Source organism: Aphelocoma coerulescens, chromosome 3 (assembly GCF_041296385.1).
Source record: "Aphelocoma coerulescens isolate FSJ_1873_10779 chromosome 3, UR_Acoe_1.0, whole genome shotgun sequence".
Lineage (NCBI taxonomy): Eukaryota > Metazoa > Chordata > Aves > Passeriformes > Corvidae > Aphelocoma > Aphelocoma coerulescens.
In genome coordinates this window covers 25,604,301-25,628,777 of record NC_091016.1, presented here as the reverse complement: position 1 = coordinate 25,628,777, position 24,477 = coordinate 25,604,301, and the positions used below count along the sequence as shown (strand labels likewise).

At 38.2% G+C, this 24,477-nt stretch overlaps 1 protein-coding gene across 20 annotated transcripts in view; it reads right to left on the bottom strand.

Annotated features, from left to right (window-relative positions):
- ESRRG (estrogen related receptor gamma) overlaps positions 1-24,477 on the bottom strand; it is a 397,608-nt gene that overhangs the window by 5,575 nt on the left and 367,556 nt on the right. For all 20 annotated transcript variants that reach the window (XM_069009523.1, XM_069009539.1, XM_069009526.1 and 17 more), the window contains one exon: positions 9,250-9,519. In XM_069009523.1, the coding sequence (XP_068865624.1) occupies positions 9,250-9,519 (270 nt within the window). The remainder of the gene's footprint in view (positions 1-9,249; positions 9,520-24,477) is intronic.

Sequence of the window (24,477 nt, the reverse complement as noted above, 5' to 3'; positions counted from 1 at the left end):
CTCTAAGAAGCATGCAGCTAAGATATATGCTGCTGGGATGTGATACTGCACATCAAGGTGCACTGTGCTGAAAGCACAGACACAGAAATCTCTCTCCTAGGGATAAAGGAGGCTACAACATTTTGAAAAAGATGACAGGCAAATATTACCTCTAGCAAAATTTAGTTCTAATTAATGTGAGACCATTCCCCAAATCCATGCATTTTTGATAGTTTTCTAATAGGGTAGTTCTATTCAGTAATTCTGTGTCAATAAGACAAACCCCCTGAATTCTGTGTCCTACAAACAGATGTAATCGATACAGACATGCTAACACACACATACAGACGTGACTGATGTCTTAAGCATAGTGTCCAGCCACCAGGCTTAATTTGGAATGCAATCTCCAAAAAAATTGTTGTCTTTACTCCCTAACTCTTTACCAAGTCCTTGGATATTCACTGCTGTGCTACAGAACACATGATCTGCTACTCCAAATAATTTTTCCATAAGCCACGTGCTGTTTGTGCAGAAATTACACATCTTTTCCTCCTCTTCCCAGATCCACAGTGCCAGGGCCAGATTTTCTGGGGAACCAAATAGGAGCATTTTACCTGCAACAAATCCTTGATGAGTCAAGACTGACTGTTCTCATGAGTTTTTTTTTTTTTTTACACCATACTGCATGAAGAGACAGGTCTTTCTGGAGAATTTGACTACAGAGGTTTAGTTTTTAACCCTTTAGAAAACTGGTCTGATTCTTCCCAGAATCAGTATTTGTAACAGTGACCGTAAGTTTGAAAATAGATGTATGGACTCCAGACTAAATGTATTTTTCACACAGAGGTGAAACTTGTCTAAGATGTTTAACTCTGCAGTTTGGAGAGCAATTTGGCCTGCAGTGTTAGGAATCTCTACACTCTACATATTACTTACAATGAAAGTGAGTGAGGAGGGAAAAGAAGAGAACATGCCCCAGAAAGGAATCAAAACCTACCCTCTGACACAGCTATTACATTCCAAATTACTCTCAAACTCTTCCTCTGTGTGGACAACATCCAAAACCAAGGGCTCTTACCCTCTCCTTGCAGGGATGATTGTGTACTATCCCTCTGGTAAACAGGGCAGTTGCTTACACAGAAGATAAATGTAGTAAAGCATTTAATGTATTTTGTTGCTATCTTTGAAATTAATTTAGTAGCTGGGAAGAACGTGCCCAGCCAGCTCTCCACTGCCAAATGGTGGTTCATGGATCAGTGCAGGAAGCTGTGCCTTGGGGAACAGATTTGGTTACAAGGAATGGGGTAAGAAAAAACAGCAGGGAGAGGGGCCCTTCCAGTGGTGATTAAGACTTCAAACTGTTCTTTTTAAATGGTGATTTAGCTTGAAAGATTTAAAAATTATGTAATCAAATTACTATGATAATTTAACTCCCCATTTACAGAAAAGATTCAAACTCATTTCAGCTTTACTCATTCTAGGGTCTGCCAATGTTTAAACACAAACTCAATAAATCTGTGCTATTTAATTAGACCATGATTCAGCTTGCGGATTGCCCAGGAAAATATTAATCTCTACAAAAATCCTTCTTCAAGTTTTAGCCTTGCAGTCTGGAACTTCCACTTTATTCCTGATATTAAATGAATGTAGATCTTAGTCCCTCAGGTGTAAGCCTTTGAAAATAAGGAAAATGGTTGAAGATGCTGAACTAGCCAAGGGGAAAAGAGGAGGAAAAATAAAAGAGAGAAATCTTTTCAGTAACTACAGACTGGCAGATGTAGAAGTGAATTCAGAGCAGGCTAACTCATTGCTAAATATTGTTCATGTATTGGGATAAACCCAATCCTCAGTGATGCCATCAAGAACCACTGTAATTTAAGGAAACACGCACAATTTGTGTGACAATCTAGAAAGAAAGCAAATATGAAACAGAAAATATGAAACTGAATTATAAGTGAGTTTGAATGTTCTTCCTATACCATGAAAAACCCTTTTGTTTATGGGCTGGTTTGGGGTTTTTTATAAGTGGCTTTGCAGGCAGTCTGAATAATTTACAATTACATCCCACACAGGTAATATCCAGAGGAAACCTACACCCAGATGTAATACACTTAAAAATCAGCACCTGTCTAAACAATGAAATTAAACAGGGTCATTTCAAAGTGTCATTCGAAAGATAGCAGAATTTGATGGTAAATGCCCTACAAAAACATGATCCCAGGCTGGTGAAACTGAAAACAGACAAACACAAGACTTGTTGATACAACTGCTGAGAACATGGGATTTCACTGGCAGAGAAAACATTATTCCTGATCAAAGCTGCCATGGGAGAGAGTGAGATCAACAAATGAGGACATGGACTCATTGAGCTCTGCTTGGAGAATCTCATTCTATCCTTGCAAAGGCTTTCTTTCACCATCACAGGATGGGAAAATAGAATTGTACCTCTTGTGATCAGCTGATTGATCAGATCATTGCACAGAAATAGGAGAAAACCGGAGTTCTCATTCAAGAAAAACACCTCAAGGTCCAGACAGAAACTCAGATTACAATCTACCTCATTTAAAATTCAAGCTTCATCTCAAATGCAGCAAACAAACATCCAGCCACACAGGAATCATTTAGAACACATCACAAAGGGCAACAACTAGGTAAAAATTGGAAAGCACCTGAACTGAGGGCAAGAAAACCTCTCACAAGCCCACTCTGAGGAAAGTGAAAGGCTGGTATCGATGCATTTTGTATGTAACGCCACTAGGAAGCGGAAGAAAACCAGGGGTCTAAAATGAAGTGTTTCTTCATGTCAGAAAATTCTGACAGCAAAAAGAAAATAAGACAGTGAATCAAGCAGCAGGGAGCATGTAGCAGTGAATACACACATTAAGATGTTGGTAAACCAAATTGCAAAGGTAGATACCAGTAAGTACTTGAAATACAGCAACTGCTGTGATGTTTCTGATTCCATACAGCTGAGCAGTTCACAGACTCAGTCTGGAGAAATCCCTTTAGAAAGCTCTAGGATCCTGGAAGAACTGGATGGGATCAAAATTAAGAACAAAAAGCAAAATTGTTTTTGCTTTATGTAAGGATGAAAATAATCCTAAGCTGGGTTATGTCTCAAATAAAACAGATTTTTTATCTAGATTGTACTGCCAATCCAAAAACCCCACAAAACCCACTGCAATGTTTATCAATGGGTGAACTGTTCTCAGAACTACAGAACCTCTTCCTCTCCCCCGAAACGTGCCAGGTTTGCACAGGCACAGAAGGTGCTTGCCCACACTGTGTTTCTGTGTATCTTTATGAGAAACACAACACAGTGACATTTTGAAAAGTATATTGCTTAAGACAGAAGCAACCCATGGAAAGTGCCAACAGCAAATGAAACTAGGTTCTCAGTTCCCTCACCCAGCAAGAATTCCTGCCCTTTTTCCACCTAGAGCTGAAATTGCCCCAAATACTTACTTTGGTCTTCCCTGTGTTGGGTAAACAAATATACTTTATTTTGACCACCTGCCTGTCTTCCCTGAGCAGAACTGTTTGCTGGGATCTGCATGGTTAGGCTAAGACACAAACACAGTGGCAAATAGCATATTTTTCCTTACAAAAGAATATGGCAAAAATGGTCTGACATCTGGAGTACTCTATTGGAAACAGACATTTCAATCAGAATAGATGCTGAAAATGAGAGAAGAATAAATTAAGAATTGTGCATAGGAATTACAGGCAGTGAAAACCAAAAACGCAAAACAAAGGCTTGTGTGATTGATTTTAGTGAACAAGGCCTTAGTCTGGACTGCCCTGGTTTGGCCTACTTTTCAGAACAGATGAAAATGGAAGCCTCAAAACAGTTTTTAAAACACAGTAGGAAATGAAGGCGTTGTAAGAAGAGAAATTACTTCCCAGAACAGGGAGTTTATTTCAGGGACTAACTGGATTAGCAGTGAGCTAAAACCACTGACACAAGGAAGTTAAAACACAGTAAACCAACATTTTCGTCTTCATTCCTCAAATGGCTTACTTTCCACTAGGAGAGGTAGTGAGGACAATAAATACAGGAATATTTCCTGCAAAGCAGAACAAACAGGACACTGTGAACTGGTTCAAGACCCTACACCATAAGGCCAACAAAAGCCAGGAGAAAGGGAACTCAAATGATAGAGCTGGGGTTTGAGACACCAACTAAAAGAATGAAGGCTTCAAAGTACTTTTTATTCACTATAAGATACAAGAAATTAAAATTGCCATTGAGAACAACTAAGCTTGGCCTTGCTTCTTGCCCTTTGTGAGTCTCACACTACCAACACGTAAATAATATCTGCTTATTCCCTAAGTGAGGAATAGCTCCAAGTTACTCAGTTATTAGATAGCTTCCAGAAAAAAAAAAATATGATTAACCATTGCTTAACCATTAATTAACCGCTGATTAACTCAGCTGCCATTTCCTAATGCTAACATTAAGCAAATGGTAACAGTTACTTGTTTTCCCTAAGAATTCTGGGTGTCATCAATTTGATTACATGAAAATGGAATATGAGGAATAAACTGTCTTCAAGCAACATGAAAACTGACATAGTGGTGACTTCCTTTTCTAAAGATTTGTTTCTATGCTGTACTACTCTCTATACAAAACTACATGAAAGAGTTAAGACCTTGCCATTTATATTTGTCAAAAGAAACACTGGTAACACACCCTTAACACACAGCTGTGTGTGCATACATATATAGAGATATAGATATAGATATAGATATAGATATAGATATAGATATAGATATATAGATATAGATATAGATATAGATATAGATATAGATATAGATATAAATATAGATATAGATATAGCTAGATGTAGATATAGATATAAATATAGATATAGATAGATATATGCCCAGTCAAGATAGATATGTCTTAATCATGAATTCTAACACTAACAAGATGACTATATAAAACAAAATGAAAAAAATGGACATTATCAGAAATGAAATATAGCACATTGTGACATGCACTGGGAATAAAGATGATGTCCTGTGGAGTAAGTGATTTACTGGGCTCCACCAATTAATTTCTATTATGATAATATCATATAATGGTGATAGCCTAGTGCTCTGAGTACACTGTGTGTGGAAAGCTAAAAAACTTATAAGAACTTACTAATTTTTTAACAGGATGAGATGACAGTATTACTTTACTGGCACCAATATTGATCAGCACTTTATTATGCTAAAATGCACAAGATACTTTTTGGTTCACACTCCTTCAGTACTGAAAGGGCAATTTTTTTTTTTTTAGGCGAGTTAATATCAAAGACCAGAAATGTGATAATGTGATGGTGAACAGAAGTCCCTTTCTCCTTCTTTTGGTACAGGCTACACAGCCAGTAACTTAGCATTTAAGATTAAATTTTCAACAGTGCATAGGGCTGTACTTTTAAGTGCCTAGCATCCACATTTGGATCAGGTTTTTCAAGAGGCCAGCAGCCTATGAAGCAGATGCACAGATACCAGATTTTCAAAGGTGCTGATGTATTATGACACTCCAGTTCCTTATGTTAAGTCTTAGATGGGACCTCAGCCTCTCTTAAAATTCTGGTCTCAGTTGTGACTCCTAAGCTCTTCTGCAACATTCGGCCTGGAGGCCCAATTTAGTCCTTACTGATTAGGCAATTTCAAAAAACTGCTCACCTGCAACTTCCTGTTTAATATTTCCCTAATCAATACATGGGAGCACATCCTAGCACAGAAGAGATGAGCAGCTCCTCTTTTCCGTGCCGGAGCATTCCCGTGCGCGTGCCTGCACTTGTGTACACTTCAAACATATTTTGTAAATATTTCACCTTCCCTTACACACGAGGAAGTAATTGGTACATGCATGTTTTGGAAACCATTCAAAGTTGATTTTCTGCGTGGGTAAACAAAGTGCTCATTGGTGCCAGCTTGCCTCATTTGGGCGGTGTGAGGCGGAACGCGGGGCAGCCGCATCCCGCAGCTTCCAGGTACCTCCTGGCTTTTGTGTACAGAAGGCAGGGAAAGAAGGGAGGAACTCGTGATACGGGCAGGACAAGGACAATGCCAAGGAAAGAGTGACTTCTCTGGAGCTGAAGTATAAAGGCTGTGTTAATTACTATCAAATCAATGCAGATGCTTAAATCTAACCTGATAAATTCCGTATTTACATATTAAATGTAACTGCTGAAATCATGCCTGTACAGACCTAACGCACGCAGGACTGAAATGTTTATCATTTCAGCATTGTGCTCTTACATGTGCATTTAAACTTCTCAGAGTCTATATGCACTCTGTGAAATCAGTGACAATCTACTACATCTACAATGCCACATCCTGCATTTCTGGAAATTTATGGAAGTAGTGTGGCACTGCCAGCCCTGCACAGGGAACATTTGATAGTGGCTGTCAGAGAATCTCCCTGAAAAACTGCTACTCCTCCCCACCTTTTAGGGACCAAATGGTTGGATTATCTCAGATCCAGCACTGCACAAATGGGCTCTGTAGGCCTAAAGAAAAGAGTGTGTTTTAATGCTCACGCTACTGAGATTTGTTGGCCAAAACAAAGCTTGCGGTATTTATTCAAACAAAATACAATCGATATGAAGACAATCTACAATTTCTTTTTCCTGCTTCCAAACACCAGCAGGGAAAGTACTATGACACTGTATCATAAATCACTAACAGAGATAAACAGCTATAAAACCATCTTTGTCTACTGTTTACAGTAGAGTCAAACTGGGAATCTTTCTAGACAGTGTGGATATGACAAAAATGTCTGAAACACCCAAGATTTCTTATTATACTCTCCACAGCTATAAAAAGGCTAATATATTTTAAACTGGAAGAACAAACAATGGAAGAAAGCAGAAGCAGCAACAAAATATATTAAAATGTGAATTGCTACTGGTTGATTTTCTAATGGCATTTTGGGTTTTTTTTATATAACTGCATTTACATTAGCCAAGTTCCTAGTTGTATGAAAATAAGCTATTCTGCTCTTGTCTGTTAAAAAAAAGAGAAAAAAAATTAATCCACCTTAAATTTTATTTTAATTTTAGCAGCATTTGTAAAGAAAACACTAAGGATCTGCTAGCCACTGATGGGCTGTAATTCTGCAGGTGCTATTTTACACCTACAGGTTAGCATAGCTACAGCTGGTAGAAGTTTGGTATCTGCTGCATGCACAACCTGAAGCTGAAACACTGAATGTCAGCAGCCAAAACACTCTGTTGAAAGGGAAGTGGAATGGCTGGGCTACTTTTTAACTCCTCCTTGCAACAGTTTCATTTTAAGACAGCAATTTTATTTCTTTTAAGATGAGGGAAGGAAATGTTTTCACTTCAATGTGCCCTGAATTTTAGTATGCTGAACTGTATTTATCTCTGACATTATCCTGGTTGTAATTTCCAGCGAAGTTAATGAAGCTACAGATGATTTTGATACACTCTATGCACAGTGTATGACTAAACTTTTTTTTGGCAGCAGTTATTTTTTATTATTACTTAAATGCTGCATGTCTTTTTTTTTTTTTTTTTTGGGCTGGGGGGAAGGTGTGAGTCATATCCCTATATTCTAGCCCTCATCCTTTTTGTCAAGTAAACTGCAGAAATATTTCTAATTCAGTCTTTGAATTACAGAATTTAAATAAATACAAAAACCCTTTTCCATTTAGACTCCTAATTGCAGATAACTTCCTTGCTCTGATCATTAAGCATGACCAATTTTGAGAAATAACCTTCCTGGAGCTGCAAAGCATCCTCAAGTGTCTATTTACAATGGTCAAGAATTATAAATAAATCTTCAATTAAGAATAATTTTGATCTTTGAGAGGCATTTCAGCATTTTGTTTAATCTGGAATAAGATAATATTCTAAAATTAAGGGCAGAGTTAGTGGGATGGAGAATATTTTACCAAGAAACTAATAAGCATTTTGGCTTTGCATGTTTTTGAATTATATTTCCAATTAAAAATGCAGAGTGCTAAATCACATTACAAAGATAAATAGGAAAGTACAACTTCATTGTTGAAAACAATTTCCCTCCTATCAATCTGAGGATTCATGCATCAATATTGTAGATGAACTGTTAATTACAAAATCAATTAAAAAATTATTTCTAAAAACAGTCACGCGTCCTGGCTCTCAGGGGGGCAATTTGGGCAGAAGGTCTCATCTCACTAGGACCGCGCCAAATCACAAGTCGTCATCCACAAGTAAGCAAAAGCAATCTGGTTTTTCATTTTTCAGCGCGGCTGAGCCCAGCCTGAGATTGATCGTCACATATGGCCCCAGAAAACAAACTGTCAATACCTTGAATGCTGCAGAATTTGAACAAATAGCCGTCCGCCCATTCAAGCCACTCATTGCATCCCATTTAACAGATTTTATTGACAGTTTCCTTCTTGTAATTAAAGGGAAAACTACTGGCCAGCAACCAAGATAAAGTTCAAAGATAGGGTCAAAACAAAAGCAGATGGAGGGGCACGGTGTGACTGTCAATGGAACATAGCATCAGAGCATGTTATTGACACACAGGTATCTAATGATCGGCACGTCATTAAAGAGGGATCTATCGTGAACTTTATGCAAATGCTAAAAGGGACTTAAGACCACAATAAAGCATTAAGGAGACACAAAAAGAAAAACAACAAAGCACAAACGATTTTTACTTATCTGACAGTATTCACTGCTTCAGCACTTTTAAATTCAAATGCAGGAAAAAAAAATTCTTTCTGAGATTTTTTTAACTCTTTCTGCACAGGTAATAATTTTTTGCAGAAGCACTCTCATAAATGCAAGGGATCCGTAAGTTAAGGTGTGGTCCTTGTGAGACTCAATACAGATTTCCTCCCTCCTCCCATATCCTGAATTCAGACTATCAAATAATCAGTGGCTGCCTTTAAAGAGAAAATATATAACATATTCTCCAGCATCCTTTCTTTCGCTTTAATTGCAATGATTAGACTTGTCTGGATTAAGAAATGGATTTAGGAGAACAACATCTATATTCATTTGAAGGGATCTCTGCCTGTAAAACACTCTCCTGATCATACAGTGGAATATTCTCCACTCCCTCCACTCCACAATTACTTTGAACCAGAAAGTTGCTCTTAGTTTGAACTGCTTTGTTTGTTGCCTTTTAGATTAAAGTCTGATCAGCAATTTCTTATTATAAATCCTGTTTTAAGCAAGCACACAGAAAATATTTTAGAAAGAAAGAAAGAAAGACACATTAAAAATGTAGCAACCATCATGCCACTCTGCCAACCTGAATTAGCAAGTGCTATAGCTTTGAGGGTGACAAATTCTTCTTTCTCCAGCTTCATGCTCTTGTATTTCTTTACCAGCTGCAGTATGGCATTGTTAAGGTCAAGAAGGCCTGCCAATTTGGATTGGTCTTCATCCATAATATAATCTTCAGCATATACGAGCTCATCCTCAAAAGAAAGTGACCGGTATACAACACCGAGAATCAAGATCTCCATCCAAGCACTCTGCAGAAGGCTCATCTGGTCAGCTAGAGACAAAGTGGAGAATCCTGAACAGGAAAAAAAAAATACAGGAAAAATATTAAGCACATTTGGAAATCTGATCCTCTTTTCGATTTATTTTTATATACATTGTGATAAAACATGCATGCATTCTATTATTCCCCCTTCTGCTTTTGCGTGTCACCTTCCCATCCTACTACAGGAAAATAAATTAACATAAAACCAAACATTTTCTAATCAAAACAAAAGTTTTAAACAAGCAGGAATTTGTAGGCTCTTCATGTAAAAAATCATATTAATTCGTGGGGTACTGCAGTGGCAATCTGTGATTTGTATGATATCTTCTTTGTTCTGAAATTCTTGTGCTTAGTTGTAAAAACCTAATTCTGTGAAACAGGGATCTGCTGACTCTATCCAGCACTACCATAATCCAAGAAGGATAATTTAGGAGAAAAAAAAGAAAACTTTTTTAAAAGAGAAGATTTGATGTTTTAATAGAATTAACGTAATGATGGAAAAGAGAAAAATTCTCTTTGAACTTTAACTTCTGGGAAAAGAGAAGTAACACCCACCCTTCTCAGAAAAGACACTGGTCACTTCTCTCCTGGCTCCTGCCACTACTACACTTGTTGAAATAACAGGGTGGCACACTGAAGTGCCACATGAATAGCAGTCACACGATCCTCTTTGTGAGGGCAACCAAAAATTTATCAAAAGCCTCTTAATGAATTTAACTTTTGCTTTTTTTTCCCCCCTCTCCCTGCTGTCTTTCCTAATAGGATCACTAAGGGCAAACATCTTTACTGTCTTACCTTTTCAGACTCTTGTTTACAGTACCTGCTAATTTATTATATCAAACTGCTAATATCCCAATCACATTAGGTACTAGAAAACAATATGGGAGAGGAAGTGATTTTCCTGGCCTCTTGGTGAAATGCAGCAGTTTGCCAGTTGGCACCATCAACCACAAGTACTTAATAAAATCATCAAAGGGGATTAGTCAAGCTTTTCTTAAAGGGTCTTAAGACATGTCTGAGGCTTTCCTTTAGTTGTTTATGGAGTTGCTTACATGTCCTTTGACAGGGTTCCCGCTGTAAGAACATTCTGTTTGGTGTTCAATTACACTTAAATGCAGTTTTCTGTTTTTAAAGTCGAGAGTTACAGTCAAGCAAGAATATATCATAAACTAGCAAATCTGCAAGGCATCTACTCCAAACAAGATTTTCTCTATAAGCACTAAGCAGCAAAACTAATACAATAAAAAGGAAAAGCCCACATCCAAACCACCAGGCATCCATAAAAAATGAAATATAAAACTGGCTGCATGTGCTCGCTCTCTCATTTTTCTCTCCCTCCTTATTTGTTTTCATTTTCTCTTACTGTCTTTTGAGTCTTGTGATAGCTCTCTACCTTAAAAAAAAAAACAACAACAAAACCTGATCCAACAACAACAGGAAACCCTTGAAGATGTGACAATGGAAAATAACACATCTGTGATTAAAATAAATAAGAGGGAAATGGAGAAGAAATAATCATTTCAAAGGTTATAGGGAGGAATTCATGATTTCAATTAGCTCCAACATTTCTGTTCCTTGCTGGCTTTCAAGAACCAGTTTTTCTACAGCAGCAGATGGACAGAGAATGTAGCCTGCAGCACCGTCCTGTGACAGCCCCATTCTCCCTCCCAGACACTGCTGTTAGTAAATAGATTTACACATTCTCCAATCTCCACACATCTTTCTGCCGAATAATTAAAAGCAGGATGATTAGTTTATTGAGTGGAAGGAGGAACTTTTTTATTGAGGTCCATCCACGATTTTATCAGGGCCAGCACTTTTACGGTTGTCATGAGGGTGCAGGCATCCAATTTTTCTTATCTGCCTGATTAATACAAACGCTGTTTCAGGACGCATTAATTAACAGATACAAATCTACGTTCTCATGGAAGGATCAATACAGAGAAGAAAAGAGGCATCAATGTGAATTTAGTGCTGATGATGGAGAAGGCACTCTATTGACATTTACGTGCATAGAAACTTTAAAGTTGCAGTGGAGCCCTTTTGTCCCTGTGATTTACAAATTAACAATTTTTCAGGTATAATAATGTTTCACACACTTCTGAAAGGTTTAATTAAGCAAAAGGCAGTAAAATCAGTTTTGATTTTAAGAAGTTTAACCTGCAATTTCTCTCTGTATTCTTTTTTATCCCCCAAAAAAACTCCCCAACTTCCTTCTTCTATTCACTTATCTATTTCCATACAGGTTTGTTAGCATTGGATTTATTTTTTTAAAAATAAATAATGCTATGTTTCAGTAACATTTATTGTGTGCTACAGTCAAAGAATATGCCCTGTGAGGGGGAAAAATGGGATGTTGATATAATTTATTGTACTGCACTCTTGAAAAATCTGCATTCTGGGGCAGTAAATATACCAGTTGTTTTTATAGGACACATAAAAAAATCAAAGGAAATTTTTTACATTCTAGAAAAACTGGCAAATACAAAGCATGCTGTTCCACTCTTCAATAATAAATCAAATCAACATGACTATTTTGCTCCTGATCGAAGTAACTTTCCCTTGAAAGCCTGTTCAGTGAAAGCATGTTTTAACTTTTAAAGGCATCCCTCGTGGGAATGCAATGCTGAATCAAGTTGTAATTAATCTGTTTTTGTTGTATTTTGGTTTTTCAGAATATGTGAAAGCATCCAGCATGTCTCTTTTAATGCCAGCAATGCCCTTTTAATATGTGTTCAACAAGTCACAGTTAAAATAATAGATTACACAGGCTTATATATTTATAAACAGAGATTTATTTTTAATTGTGTGGAGAAGGTTATACTTATTTCATGTCAAACTCTGAGTCTATGAGCTTTTGTTATGCGAATCCTCCAGATCAACCATGCTCTCTGACAAGGGGATATTTTCTATATTAAATCGTAACTATTTTTTAAAAAGTCTCCAACTTGGACCCTTTCAGCCTTCTGACCAGTGTTAGCCTCTCCAGTCCCATCTCCAAGCTCTGGCCAAACCACCCTGAGATGCTGCATGATAGTGTGGGTTAGAACTTTGTCATGCCTTGGTGGGTCCTTAATCCTTCAGAGTCTTGCAGGTCACCGCTTTCAACGCAGAACTGTGTAATAACATTTTAAAATACAATGTTGTGCACCTTTCTCCCCCTTTAGCATGTGCCATATTGGTGACAAGTTTGATCCCTCTCCATCTCCCTCCCCAAGTCAGTGCCATCTGATGTATCTCAGGCGTTTGCTGGCAGGATGACTCTGTACCTTGACCTGCAGTTAAATAGCATGTTTATCTGCAATACAGCACACTCCAAATAAACCAGATGACAGTCTGCAATAACGTCATTTGGAAGGATTGAAAGGCTTCTCAAGAGTCAGGTACCCCTGAGGTAAGAAGCTTGAAGGAAGCATGTTTTGTGCCAACCCTCCTGCCATCTTCTACTAGACGCTCGTGTGCTTGACAATGATGCCATGGGCACTTGTCAAGGTTTTTTTTTTTTCTTTTTGCCTAGCAAACTGATGCACTTTGCAGTCAACTTACAAAAAAGGCTAAGCATTTGAAAGTGTGAAGGGCAAAAAATATCTGACGGCTAGTCTTCAAAAATACACTTTCATTTCAGAAAGCATAAATGTTTATTTCCTGAGCTGAGTGTTGACAGAAATAGGCTGCAGCGCAGGCATATGAATTTAACCCCTGGTAGGCATTCTTCCCAGTGTGGTTTTTATGTGGCTGAGTGCTAGCACTGTAAATTTACGGGGTGTCTCGTAATATCAGTTAACAATAGCATTGATTTGCTGGTTAAAGATTTTCTTCCTTTTTTCCCTTTCTTTCTCCTCCTTTCAGGGACTGTAGTGTTTCTTCTGCTAAAAATAGATACTTTTCTCCAAACAGTGTATCACACTCAAATTGTAATTATGCCGTAATGACTCACTGAGATCACTGAGTGTGGATTGAGAAAAGGTTGATTGAGCAACTGAACATATGCTTGTTTTTTTTCCTTTTGCATACCAGTAAACCCAAAGCTCAAAGGAAGCAGACATAAATAGGTAAAAAGGCCTTAGTATTTTTATTATAGGAACAAGGGGCATTGAGCTGACTGCACTCTGCAGTGCTCAGCACTCCAAGCCAGCTCCAAACACAGTTCACAGCCTCTTCAACAGGGCTGTTTAAACCACAGATCTTTTCAAATATCAGCACATGCACCACTTGCTCTCTATTTCACATTGCACACAGCTCCATGCTAAGCAGGGTAAATCTTTTATATTCCTGAAGACCCTTTCCTCTACTTCATTAAGATGGACTTCATGGACACTAACTCACTAGGGGCCAGAGTGAAGCAGCTGCAGATGGTCAAGTGCCAAAGTAAGATCTGTGCCTTGCACACAGCACTTCGAGAACTACTGGCCAAAAAAAAAAAGACAGTGGCTGGACTTACCATTGTTTTCATCTGTAAACATTGGATGCAATGCCTCAATGAGGCTACTCAGACTTAAATCCTAGAGTTTATTTCACTTTGCAGGGACTGAATTTCCCTTCCACTTTGGTATGCATTTAGAAATCTGAATATTTGATCAAACCAGCTATGAAATTGCTGGCAAATCTGGGAGTTGCTTCACTTTTCTGATAATTGCCTCCTATTTATTTTACCAGTTGTTTATGTGATTGTTACCTTTATGAGTAAAATATTCCTCTTTCTTGCCCTGGTTTGTACTTCAAATATCTTCATTTACATTTTTTATAATCAAAGCTGTGCTTGAAAATGACATGTTCACTAGTGTGTTGCCGATTCAATACATTTACACAGTCGAAATATCAAGACTGGGATTTTTAAATTATTTACACTTAATTTTGATAGATTAACTTCTTTCTAAATGTTTTATGGGTACTGATGTTTCCAGTACTGTTTTTTTTCATTTCAAAAATGATGTATAGTCACCACTGTCAAAACAACAAACTAATATTATAAATACTTAAAAAAAAATTTCTTTTAGCTTGGATTACTTTACTTAGAGAGTGCGTGGCCTCATGGTCAAATAACCAAGAGTGGACCAAAGCCTTATCCTGGCTGCACTGAGGTGAATGTACAGAAACTCCATTTCAAGATCAGACTTGTGTCCAATACACTCTCAGATGTGCAGCTGTCACTCTGCCCTCTTCTCCCTCCCTGGCACACACTCAGCCAAGAGCTTGGATCCATCCAGCAAGTTCAGCTGCCTTCCAGGGATGTAAACAAAGGCCAGGGAAATTTCAGCAGTGAAATTTCTGCTAGGGCTATGTGATGTTTTCTAGACATGGTCATAGCATTTGCTGAAAGAAACCTTCATAGCCTCACTGCCCTTTACTATTATTCTCTCAAAAATCCAAGGAAGAGGATGGCATAATTCATTTTTTCAGGCTCTATGTAGGGCTCAATCTCCCACATATATCTGAATTAAGAGATCCTTTTTATTATATTAATTCAAGAAAAATTTGATTTAATTAGATTTCAAAGTACAGTGTAGTCTAAAAATACGTATCAAGACCCGCAAACATTTCAGTGGTTTTGAAAACCATTAAGCAGAAGGAGAGTGCTCTCACTAATCAACAAACATATTTCCTAGATTATGGATGAAATTTCCTGAAAGCTGGAACAGAAACAGATACAACTCATTATGCCAGGGTGAATCCATTATTTCAAGGTTTGGTTTGGGGGTTTTTTTTCATACCCCTTTGCTTATGGAGCCCCTAGTCAAAGGCTAATGCACCTGATGCCCATAACAAGCTGAAATTTAGTCTGAGTGAGAATTCTCACGTGAAAGGTGTCATCTCACAGAATAAAAAACGCAGGTATTTGCCCAGACTTAAAAATGAAAAATCAAGTTCCAAAGCACAAACTCCAAGTGACCAGAAATGCAACCGAAGGCTCGACTTAAGCCGTTTGCTGGATTCAGCTTCCATGCCGTTTAGAACTGAGGTTCTGCAATTAAAGGTACTCTTAGAAATTGATTCCCTCCAGTAAGGTTTGCACAGTGAGAGCACCGCCCTTCCCGGGCGATGCTTTGCTGTGCAGCTTCCCCTCTCCTCCTGCCACCACGGCAGAGCACTGCAAAGGCAGCACCGGGGCTCTGTTGTGAGGGGCACCACGAGTGGCGACTGCCATCTGTTATCTGTGCAGCCCTGGGAGAGGGCAGCTTGGGCTGCATACACAGAGGTGCCCAGGAGTCACTCTGCCTCGAATTAAAACAAATAGTAATAAAAAAAGGCAAAAAAAAAGGCATTTGGAGAGTGCTGGGATGTTTTCAGCCCAGCCTGCGTACTTTCCTCAGGTTTTCTTTAAGTGTGTTTGTATTCCTAACTCTTGCTGTCCAACTTCTTATAAAATATACATATTTTTTTTTATATTTTATAACATGGAAAAATGCCTGTGATAAGCACTTTTTCACTAACACCTACCAGGAGGACGGGAAATGCCACGCAGAGCACTAAGAAACCCGGGGCTGTTATCGCAACGCTACTTTCATCTCACTGAAACAACAGCAGAGAGATGGCACGGCAATAAAAATGCATTCACACTGCATGTCCCTCTCAATCCATTATGAACAATGGATTCTCGCTAAGCAAATATTCGCTTGTCAGAAGTATTTGCAACACTGGATTCATTCAGCAGGACTAAGTAAGTGAAGTTCACAGCAATTTAAAAGCAGCAAATTAGACATTTATAAACAGTGAAGATGCTGCTTGTCTAGCGTGACCTTTCACTCAAGCTATACAAAAAGGTGTTAATGTAATTTAAATACCAGTTAGGAATATTTCTGGTTTGTCTTTTACCCTGTGAAACCTTACATGATAACACTAAACAGCAGCAATTTGAGCCTGTCATTTCTTCCCAGGGTCAGATGCACATAGTGAGATGTAACCCACTACAGTTCGAACTGATTTTAGTACTGAAAGCAGAGGCACCCCTCTCCAACCACCCAAATATTTCCAGGCAGCTGCTTTTAAATTTCCTATTTCTAGTTAAAGTGCAAGATCTTGTGAGCTGCTTCTTTAGCATTAGTAATGGAAAGGAGCTGGAAAATGTGACTGATTAAGGATGTCTCCCTGACTTCACAGAACCAGTTGCTAACACTCTGCAGTGAACCACTAAAGATAAAAAAAACCTAGTGAGTTGCCCTTGCTTCAGAACATAGTTGGTAGGACCTCCATGTATGGAGTTCTATGTCTACTTTACAATGGCATTATTGGAAATGTTTAAAGTATTGTACTTTTTATTTCCATTATAATTTCACACCTTATTATCTCAGTATTCACCGAGAAAAAGGAAAATGTAAGACAAGAGAGTTAAACAGATTAATACCTGATTTTCCCTTCAGGCTGATTTTACCACTGGAACTTCCACAATTTTAAACAGCTTTACTGCAAGCTCACACCAACTTTACATTAAAAAGATGTAAGATGAAACACTTGTATTTTGCTTTATCACCAGGTGCTCTGAGAACAGAGAAACACTTGATAAGTGTTTTCCAGGAAACTGTCTTTTTTTTTTTTACCTCCCCCTTTTTTTTTTTTTGTCCATGTAAGACAGTTGGGACTTCTGGTGCATTACCTCCCTGCAGTGAGGTGCTGAATTCTAAGACATGGACAATGAAAAAAGTTTAAAAATTGAGACTAGTAGTGCAATATGACGCAATGAAGCTGTAAGTCTCCTTCAGGTCACCAATATGAACTCGCAGATTCCTGAGGGTGATCTTTTCAATGCACTACATATGTGATCTGATCTGCTTCTTTAAAGTTAACTCTTCCAGTTCTTTAAAATTTAACCTTCAAATATGGTTTGGCTAGAGTACAGGATTTTTTTTCATCCCCTTATTGAAGATAGCAGAGGCGGATGTCATGATATGGTGTGCTCCTAAAATCACAGGAGAAAATGGAGCAGGATTGTATTTATGGCCTTGATTAGATTTTTTTTTCACTGAGCCTTTATAAAAAAATCCATTAATCATATTTTCAACATAAATATTGATTTCACCCAAATTCTTCTTCAATCTGTTGTGGATATATGTATTTGAGTATGAGTACAATAAAGCCAGGTTTGTAGGTGGAAAAATAAAAACTACACTCAGTCATTAGTAAAGTGAACATAGATGAAAAATAAAGAGTACAACGAACAGGGCTGAATTTCTTCCAAAATCCATTCTAGAGAACAGCAATACAGTTCAGCTTAAAATAGCCAGCATAATATCTGCATATCCTGTGTGTGGTATGCCTTACCTAGATCCTTCCAAGAGTTCAGCTAGCAGAAATATAACTACAATCACACATAATTAAAAAGTGCCCGCCCTTTTTCCTCCTTTTTAATTTTTACTCAACTAAACAAAAAAAAAAAAAAAAAAAAAAAAAAAAAAAAGCACAAACTTGACAGAGGAACCTTGCTAAACAATCACATATATTGACTAGGGATATCAAGAAATTTTAAAGCTCAAGCTTCTTCAGCACTTTAGTCTTCAAAATCAACTTTGCTGGATTGTAAAGTATCACTTCTAGGGTTTTTTTTCCACAGAAAGGAGGGATTTCTTGTGCATTTAATATATGTTGCCTTTTATTTGTAACCTCTACAGGTCTGCTTTGAGAGGGCTTTTCCACAAAGAGTGCTGGGTCACTGCTGTTTGCCTTTTGCTCCCCTGGGGAAGCCACCAGTCATTTCCTCCCTGAGAGCTGCGGCAATCCCTGCTCCCTCCGTCTTTCCATCAGGCAAAGTCAGGTTTCCAGGAATTCCCCAATCATGTTAATAATATGAATCCAATACAGGAATGTATTAGCATATGGAGACAACCACGCTTGTGATCCAATCAACGTATCTCTGTTAACCCTGTATGTGCTGAGATACCTAAAATCTCTTTCCATTGCCAAAACAAAATCTTCAGATTGCAAAATTTTGGGTAAATATCCCCTCCCACCCTGTGGCAGGAAAATAACAGCTCAGACCACTGTCCTACACATCTTCCATCTTCTTCCTAATTTTTAAAACTTTTCTGCTGGTTAGTTGATTTTTTTAATGTGCTGCAGATGCCAAAAATTTCAGATGATGTTTACAGTCTCCCTGGTTTGGGGAAAAGAGTCACATATTCTCCTATGTGAATGTGAAATTTCTAGTTTACCTAGTTGAGTGTGCATGTCCCATTAAGATCATCTCTGGAGGCTGTGTCTTAAGTCTACAACAGTCCACACACAGGGAAAAAAAAAAGACAGAAAAAAGAAAAGAAAAAAAAAATGGAAGCTGCCTGATTCTAATACACCTAATTAGCCATCGGCAGACTCTTAATTGCATACATTAGGATGATTCCATAGTGGAGATTAATTCTAAATATACCCAAGCAGCTGGTTAAGATGCCATGGATTACAGTGTGGACTGTACTTTTCCACTTAATTAGATATCAAAATTAAGCAGCAACAAGCATTTTGACATAACGGGGATCAAGCCGCCGCTTGGCATCCCAGAGCTGCACTAAAGTGACCGCTAAACAGAGCCGCACAGATGGAGAGATATTAAATGCCGCACTGGAAAGTAATTTCAAATAATAAAATATCAATATTTACATTTTAATTACCCCTACTGAGAGCCGCTCTGTCATTTTCACTATTGCCGACGCAGCAAGGGGTAGTGGAATGACATTGCGGCTCTGACTGCAATGACTATTTTGTTTCCATTAAAGAATGACAAGTGGTTTAGAGGCAGTGACACCCAGTGTGTGAACAAGAATGACAGCAGATCAGAAAATTCCTATTAAGGGAATAAATGACTCAACAAGAGAATTTACTTTAAGCGGCCGGCTCCTCCTTGAAACACATAATCCTTTCTAAATTTCCTGCAGGAAGTTTATTATTAGAGGTGCCTTGGAGAGAGACCTTAGCTTCTCATGAAATATTTAGAACGATAGGACCTTACATGATGACTGGTCAATTTAAAAACAGTAACATTCAATGCTTATCCAACCTAAGAGTTACATAGAGCGTTTGCATGAATCAAAACAGTTTTGAGGGAGAGGGCAAGGCACATAGTGAAAAGAAGATTCCTTCCCCTAAAGACCTGAAAGCTTTGCTAGCTCATGGAGAACATCAGGGTTATTTTTGCTGTCTTCACCAGTTTTACTGCCATTGGCACAGCGAGTACTCCACATCCCACCTGGGCTACAATTTGTTGGCCCCCCGAATTGTACCCAGCAGTTGATCACAACAGGTAATGTGCACACACACAGCTTCAGGCCTCTTGTTTCTCCCTGCCTATTCCCTGCACATATATAAACACTTTTTCTTTCAGTATGTACATCAGAAATCCATGAGACACCTTTGCAGCACCTTAGGAATCTAATTACTTCTGATCAGGTCTGAGGTCAATCTCATGGAAAATATTATATTACATCTGACATGCTGCATTTACAAGATGAAAAGGAAGGAAGGAAAATATCAAAACAGTAAAGAAAGAAAAAGTCTTCCTTGGGGATGTCTGTCAAACTGCAGAGATCTTCAAAGAATTTCAATGGCCTCAGACATGAGAAAGTGGGTAAGAGTAAATCCTTGGTCAGTACACCCAATACGCAGCTAAGTGACCCTCCTCCTGAGTCACGGCATGCATTTATTTAATAATGTGCAGAGCTCAACTTCTATAAATGTGACAAATGGCTAGAACAGAACATAGAGGAAAAAAGGCATGAAGATTTTTACAGAACAGAAAAGAAAAACTTTATGGCAGTGACTATTGCAGGAGTTTTAGATCCAGCTTTGACATTAAGAATTAGCAGTCAAGTACAAAAATTTTACTCTGACATTAGCTGCTTAACTAGTTATCTTCTTTTTCTTGTCTTTTTTCTTCTCTTCTTTTTCCTTCCCCTTTTTTTTTTCTTTTTTTTAAGTACCCAGGAAGTACTTCTTAAGCATCCCTAATGCTTTTAGGACAAGGCACTTCCCCATTTCTCAGCCACTAGCACCTTTTAATTTCTGAAAGAGCCACGGTTGAAAATCTTAATTAATTGTTCCATACTGCTTCAGGATCATTATGCAATGTAATAAAGGCCGTGTAATTATGAAATTTTACAGCCATTACCAAGGCTGATGGCTCGTATTTCATCCTCAGCTGGACCCAATGGCTTTTAGCCACTCAGCTCGCCTTTGATGAACTACAGACAGATCTATCAGGCCCAAACAATATCCAGGCAAGGTGGCTATAATAGCTACCTACAGATGAAGCCATAGATAAAGATAAACTATAAATCTACACACAAATGCAGGCACATTGCCTCAGGATGACAGAGGGGAGAGGATGAGACACTTGGGAAAGCTGGCGGCTTGCAAAAAGGCAACCTTCTCTGTCTCTCTTATTCAGTTCGGAATTTGTTTGGTTTCTTAAAGATGCAAAACCCCCTCACACTTCCCCCCCACAAAATTCCGTATTTTTTAAGGACTGTAAATGTTATATGGAAGGCAAGGGGTCATTTTATCCATCTATTAAATTTGACAAAGGGGATTTATGTGGACAAATCAAGTCATCCTCCAAATGAAGAATCCTAGTCAACAAGTTTGCAAATTGTATTTTTAAAGTGAATCCAGGTCACTTGCTTCTGAGACTGAAAAAAGCAACCATCCCTGATTTCTAAATGCATTATCGTGAGCAGATGCACAGAGGTGAAGTTAGATGATAGGCTTTCACTGGAGGCAGCACCAGAGATGCAATTTCATGCAACGTTGTCCGACATTATTTTATTTTCAGTCTGAAAATGAAAATACTTCTAAAATTCAGTGCAAGTTAAAGAAACAAGGGGATTATATATGCTCTTGGTACCTGCAACACCAGAATGCAGTTTATGTCCTAGCTATGGAGGTGACCTCCATCAATGCCCTCTTTAATTTAAGACAGGAGGCCTTCTGAGTATGCAGTGTTAGTCCCTCCAGAGTGAGACAAGGCTGACTAAATGATCTCTAGGTGAGAAAAAGAAATGGAGAGCTGCAGCTCCTGACCAATTCTGAAAGAGTCCAGGGAAGAGTGTGAAAACATCAGCTTGGAAACTGCTTCTGTTAGTATCCATTCCAGTAGCCCACGGTCAGTTGGGAAGCTGATGCCATGCTCATGGCTGAGGCTAAAAGAACTTCAGGAAGACAACAGAAGTTAAAATAAAAATATCAACAGTACTCTCTGATTTCTAATAGATTAACAGAATGGCTTGGCCCTTTCCAGAGAAAACATGACAGATTTAGAGGAGGTTCAGAGAAAGGAAAGCAGTGCCTAAGAAAACTCTTATGAAAAGAGACTCAGAAAGCAGGAATTGTCTTCCTCAAAATAGTGATGTATGAGAGAATGCAGTAGAAGTGTAGATAAATTAATGATATAAAAAGTATTTTAAAGCTTTTATTCTGTCTGTCTCAAAACACAGACCAAGCACCACTACAGTAAAATGCAGGAAATTCAAAATGGAAGACAAAGGGAAATTCTTCATTCACAGAGTAGCTGGACTGGAGAACTTCTTGCCAAAGGATGTCACCGAAGCCAAGAACTCAGAGAGGGAGCTGAGGCTTACATGGACAGCCAGAATAGCTCTAGGTATTAATACTCCAAATCCAAATTAAGAGGATAAAGACACTTTTCTTCCTTATTTTATCTAACCTCTAAGCATAAGGAATTTAAAAAAGTTTCCCTGAGGCTTCTGCCTACTATGGGGTTCATGTCCCCTCCCCGGAGGCTGATCACTGCTGAAGACAGCAGCATGTGTTGATGACCTATAGCATTCAGTTCCTAGTTTCCTAAAAACTGAAGCCTCAGAATTTGGGCTGCCTTTCTTTGAGGTGTTTTGGAACCTACTCCTAACAAGTGGAGTTCAGAACAGAAGAGCTTAGAGAGATGTGCCCCAGGCAAGAATTTCAAAATCACAGCAACTGAGCTCTCCGTCTACTGCTACTATGGAAAGACGAAAATAATGGATATGGAAGATCCACTGTGTTATCACAGCCACAAAAGCAGACAGGTGCATGTATTAGTGTGTGTTTGCATAAGCCTGTGTATGCACGCATTTGTACTGAGCAAACCCAGGGTTTCTAAAAGCTTCCGAAATGAATAAAGATCACCTGCTCATTAACTTGTATTCTTTGCTTATTAAATATGTCCTTTCTTCTCATACAAAAAACTGTCTTTGCTGAAGGACAAAATAATAATGTAATCACCCGGGTCAGATCAAAGAAGTGTTTTCTGAAACAGGGAACAGAGTCACAAAGGGTCACTGGTCAACAAAGCTGCACCTGAAGACAGGCAAGGGAATGTACAATTCAGGTTCCTCCAGCATAGTGACAAGGATGCTTGATATATGGTCTTTAAGGACCAGTATCTGCTTTTAACATGCTTTACTGAAACTGCATGTATGGTGGGTATTCACTGTACATGGTGTGAACAGATCTATTCCTTGCAGTGCACGTGGAAGCCTCATAAGCACTCTTAATGGGGAAAATAACCCAACCAAACCCAAATCAAAAGGTTTAAGCACACACAGTACATCAGAACATCTACAAACTAGACTATACAAACACCACACAATTGTAATTCCTGGACAGGACTTTAAATTGCCTCTAAGAATTTACCAGAATTTGGTGAAGAGCTCTGATAAAACATGCACTAGGGAAATTGAGAAGAATGGATGTAGACAAAGAAGCTGGAAGATCTTTTACCTTCTCTACTTTCTAAATGGGTCCGGTGGACTCATTTAGCCAAATTAGCATCAACCTCACAGATAAGCTTTGTGGCTTTACGTCTTTTTATCCTCCCCATCACTCTTATCAGGAGAGTAAAAAGCAGCTACACATATACACAGCAAGAGTATTTTTCAGAGCAAACACTTCAAGTAGGAAGTAAATGCAAAGATGTTATTTCTATTTCTATCGGAGGTAGTAATACCAGTTTGCTACACTGATCTAATAATGATGATAATGTGAGAAAACGCGTAAATACCACCTTAAAATTTTTATTTTACAAATGAAAAGCATGAAGCTTTAACCTCTAAAGTAAACGTCTAGCCTGTCAGACAATGCCTGTCATCAGTATTCTGTAATTTAGGAGTACTGTAAGACTTTAAGAAAGTACAGTGAAGAATTTTGTGTGTGTCAGAAAGTTAATTTGTAGTTTAGTGCAAACTACCTTGAAAGAGAACTAGCTGAGGCAAAGTTAGAGTTTGTTTTTGCCAAATACAAATTACTGCAAAGGAAAAGGTAATTAGCCTTACATATTTAGTGAAAGACTTTCATTTCAGTATTGGTCTTAAAACATTTTCCTTCTTCAAGTGATTTTTGGGTTTGTTTTTTTTTTTAATGAACAGCTGCATGTATCTTACATATGAGCAGAAATTGTTTTTAAGAAACCTGCTTTAGAGAACACATAAATGAGAGGTTTTGCTAAGTCTCAAAAAACCCCTGACTGCAGTAAGACCACATTCAGACACAGGAAAGATATTAGCATGAGGACAGACCAAAAATGGAAGGGAAACGGGCGTATAATTGTATGTTTCCTCTTTCAGTATTCACCAAATGGGGGACAAATTGTAGCTGCTATAATGCATGCCATGCTTTACACTGATTTTCTACACTTGGTATTCCCTAGCTGAATTGTTTCTGAAGTCTATGGTGATTTTTTTCCACAGCAAATCAGCAGTTTTTCAAGAGGTCTCTGTGCAACCCAGGAGTATGACATTTACTAATGTGTTGAGATTCAGGGATTCTACTTTGTAGAAGCCAACACTAATAAGAAAGATATGGTTCAGTGTCCTGGGTATTCTTCCCAGTTTTATTAATTAGATGGAAAGCTTCTCCCTCTGGAATACTGCAAGGTATTTATTAACACTTCAGCCCACAAACTAGAGTAAATTTACAGTAGTGAAGGTAATTGTTACATACACCGGCTCTTGTTATCAACTTGGCAGGGATAAGCAAAAAAACCCCAGAGGTTTAGATTATGATCTTTTTCATGATATT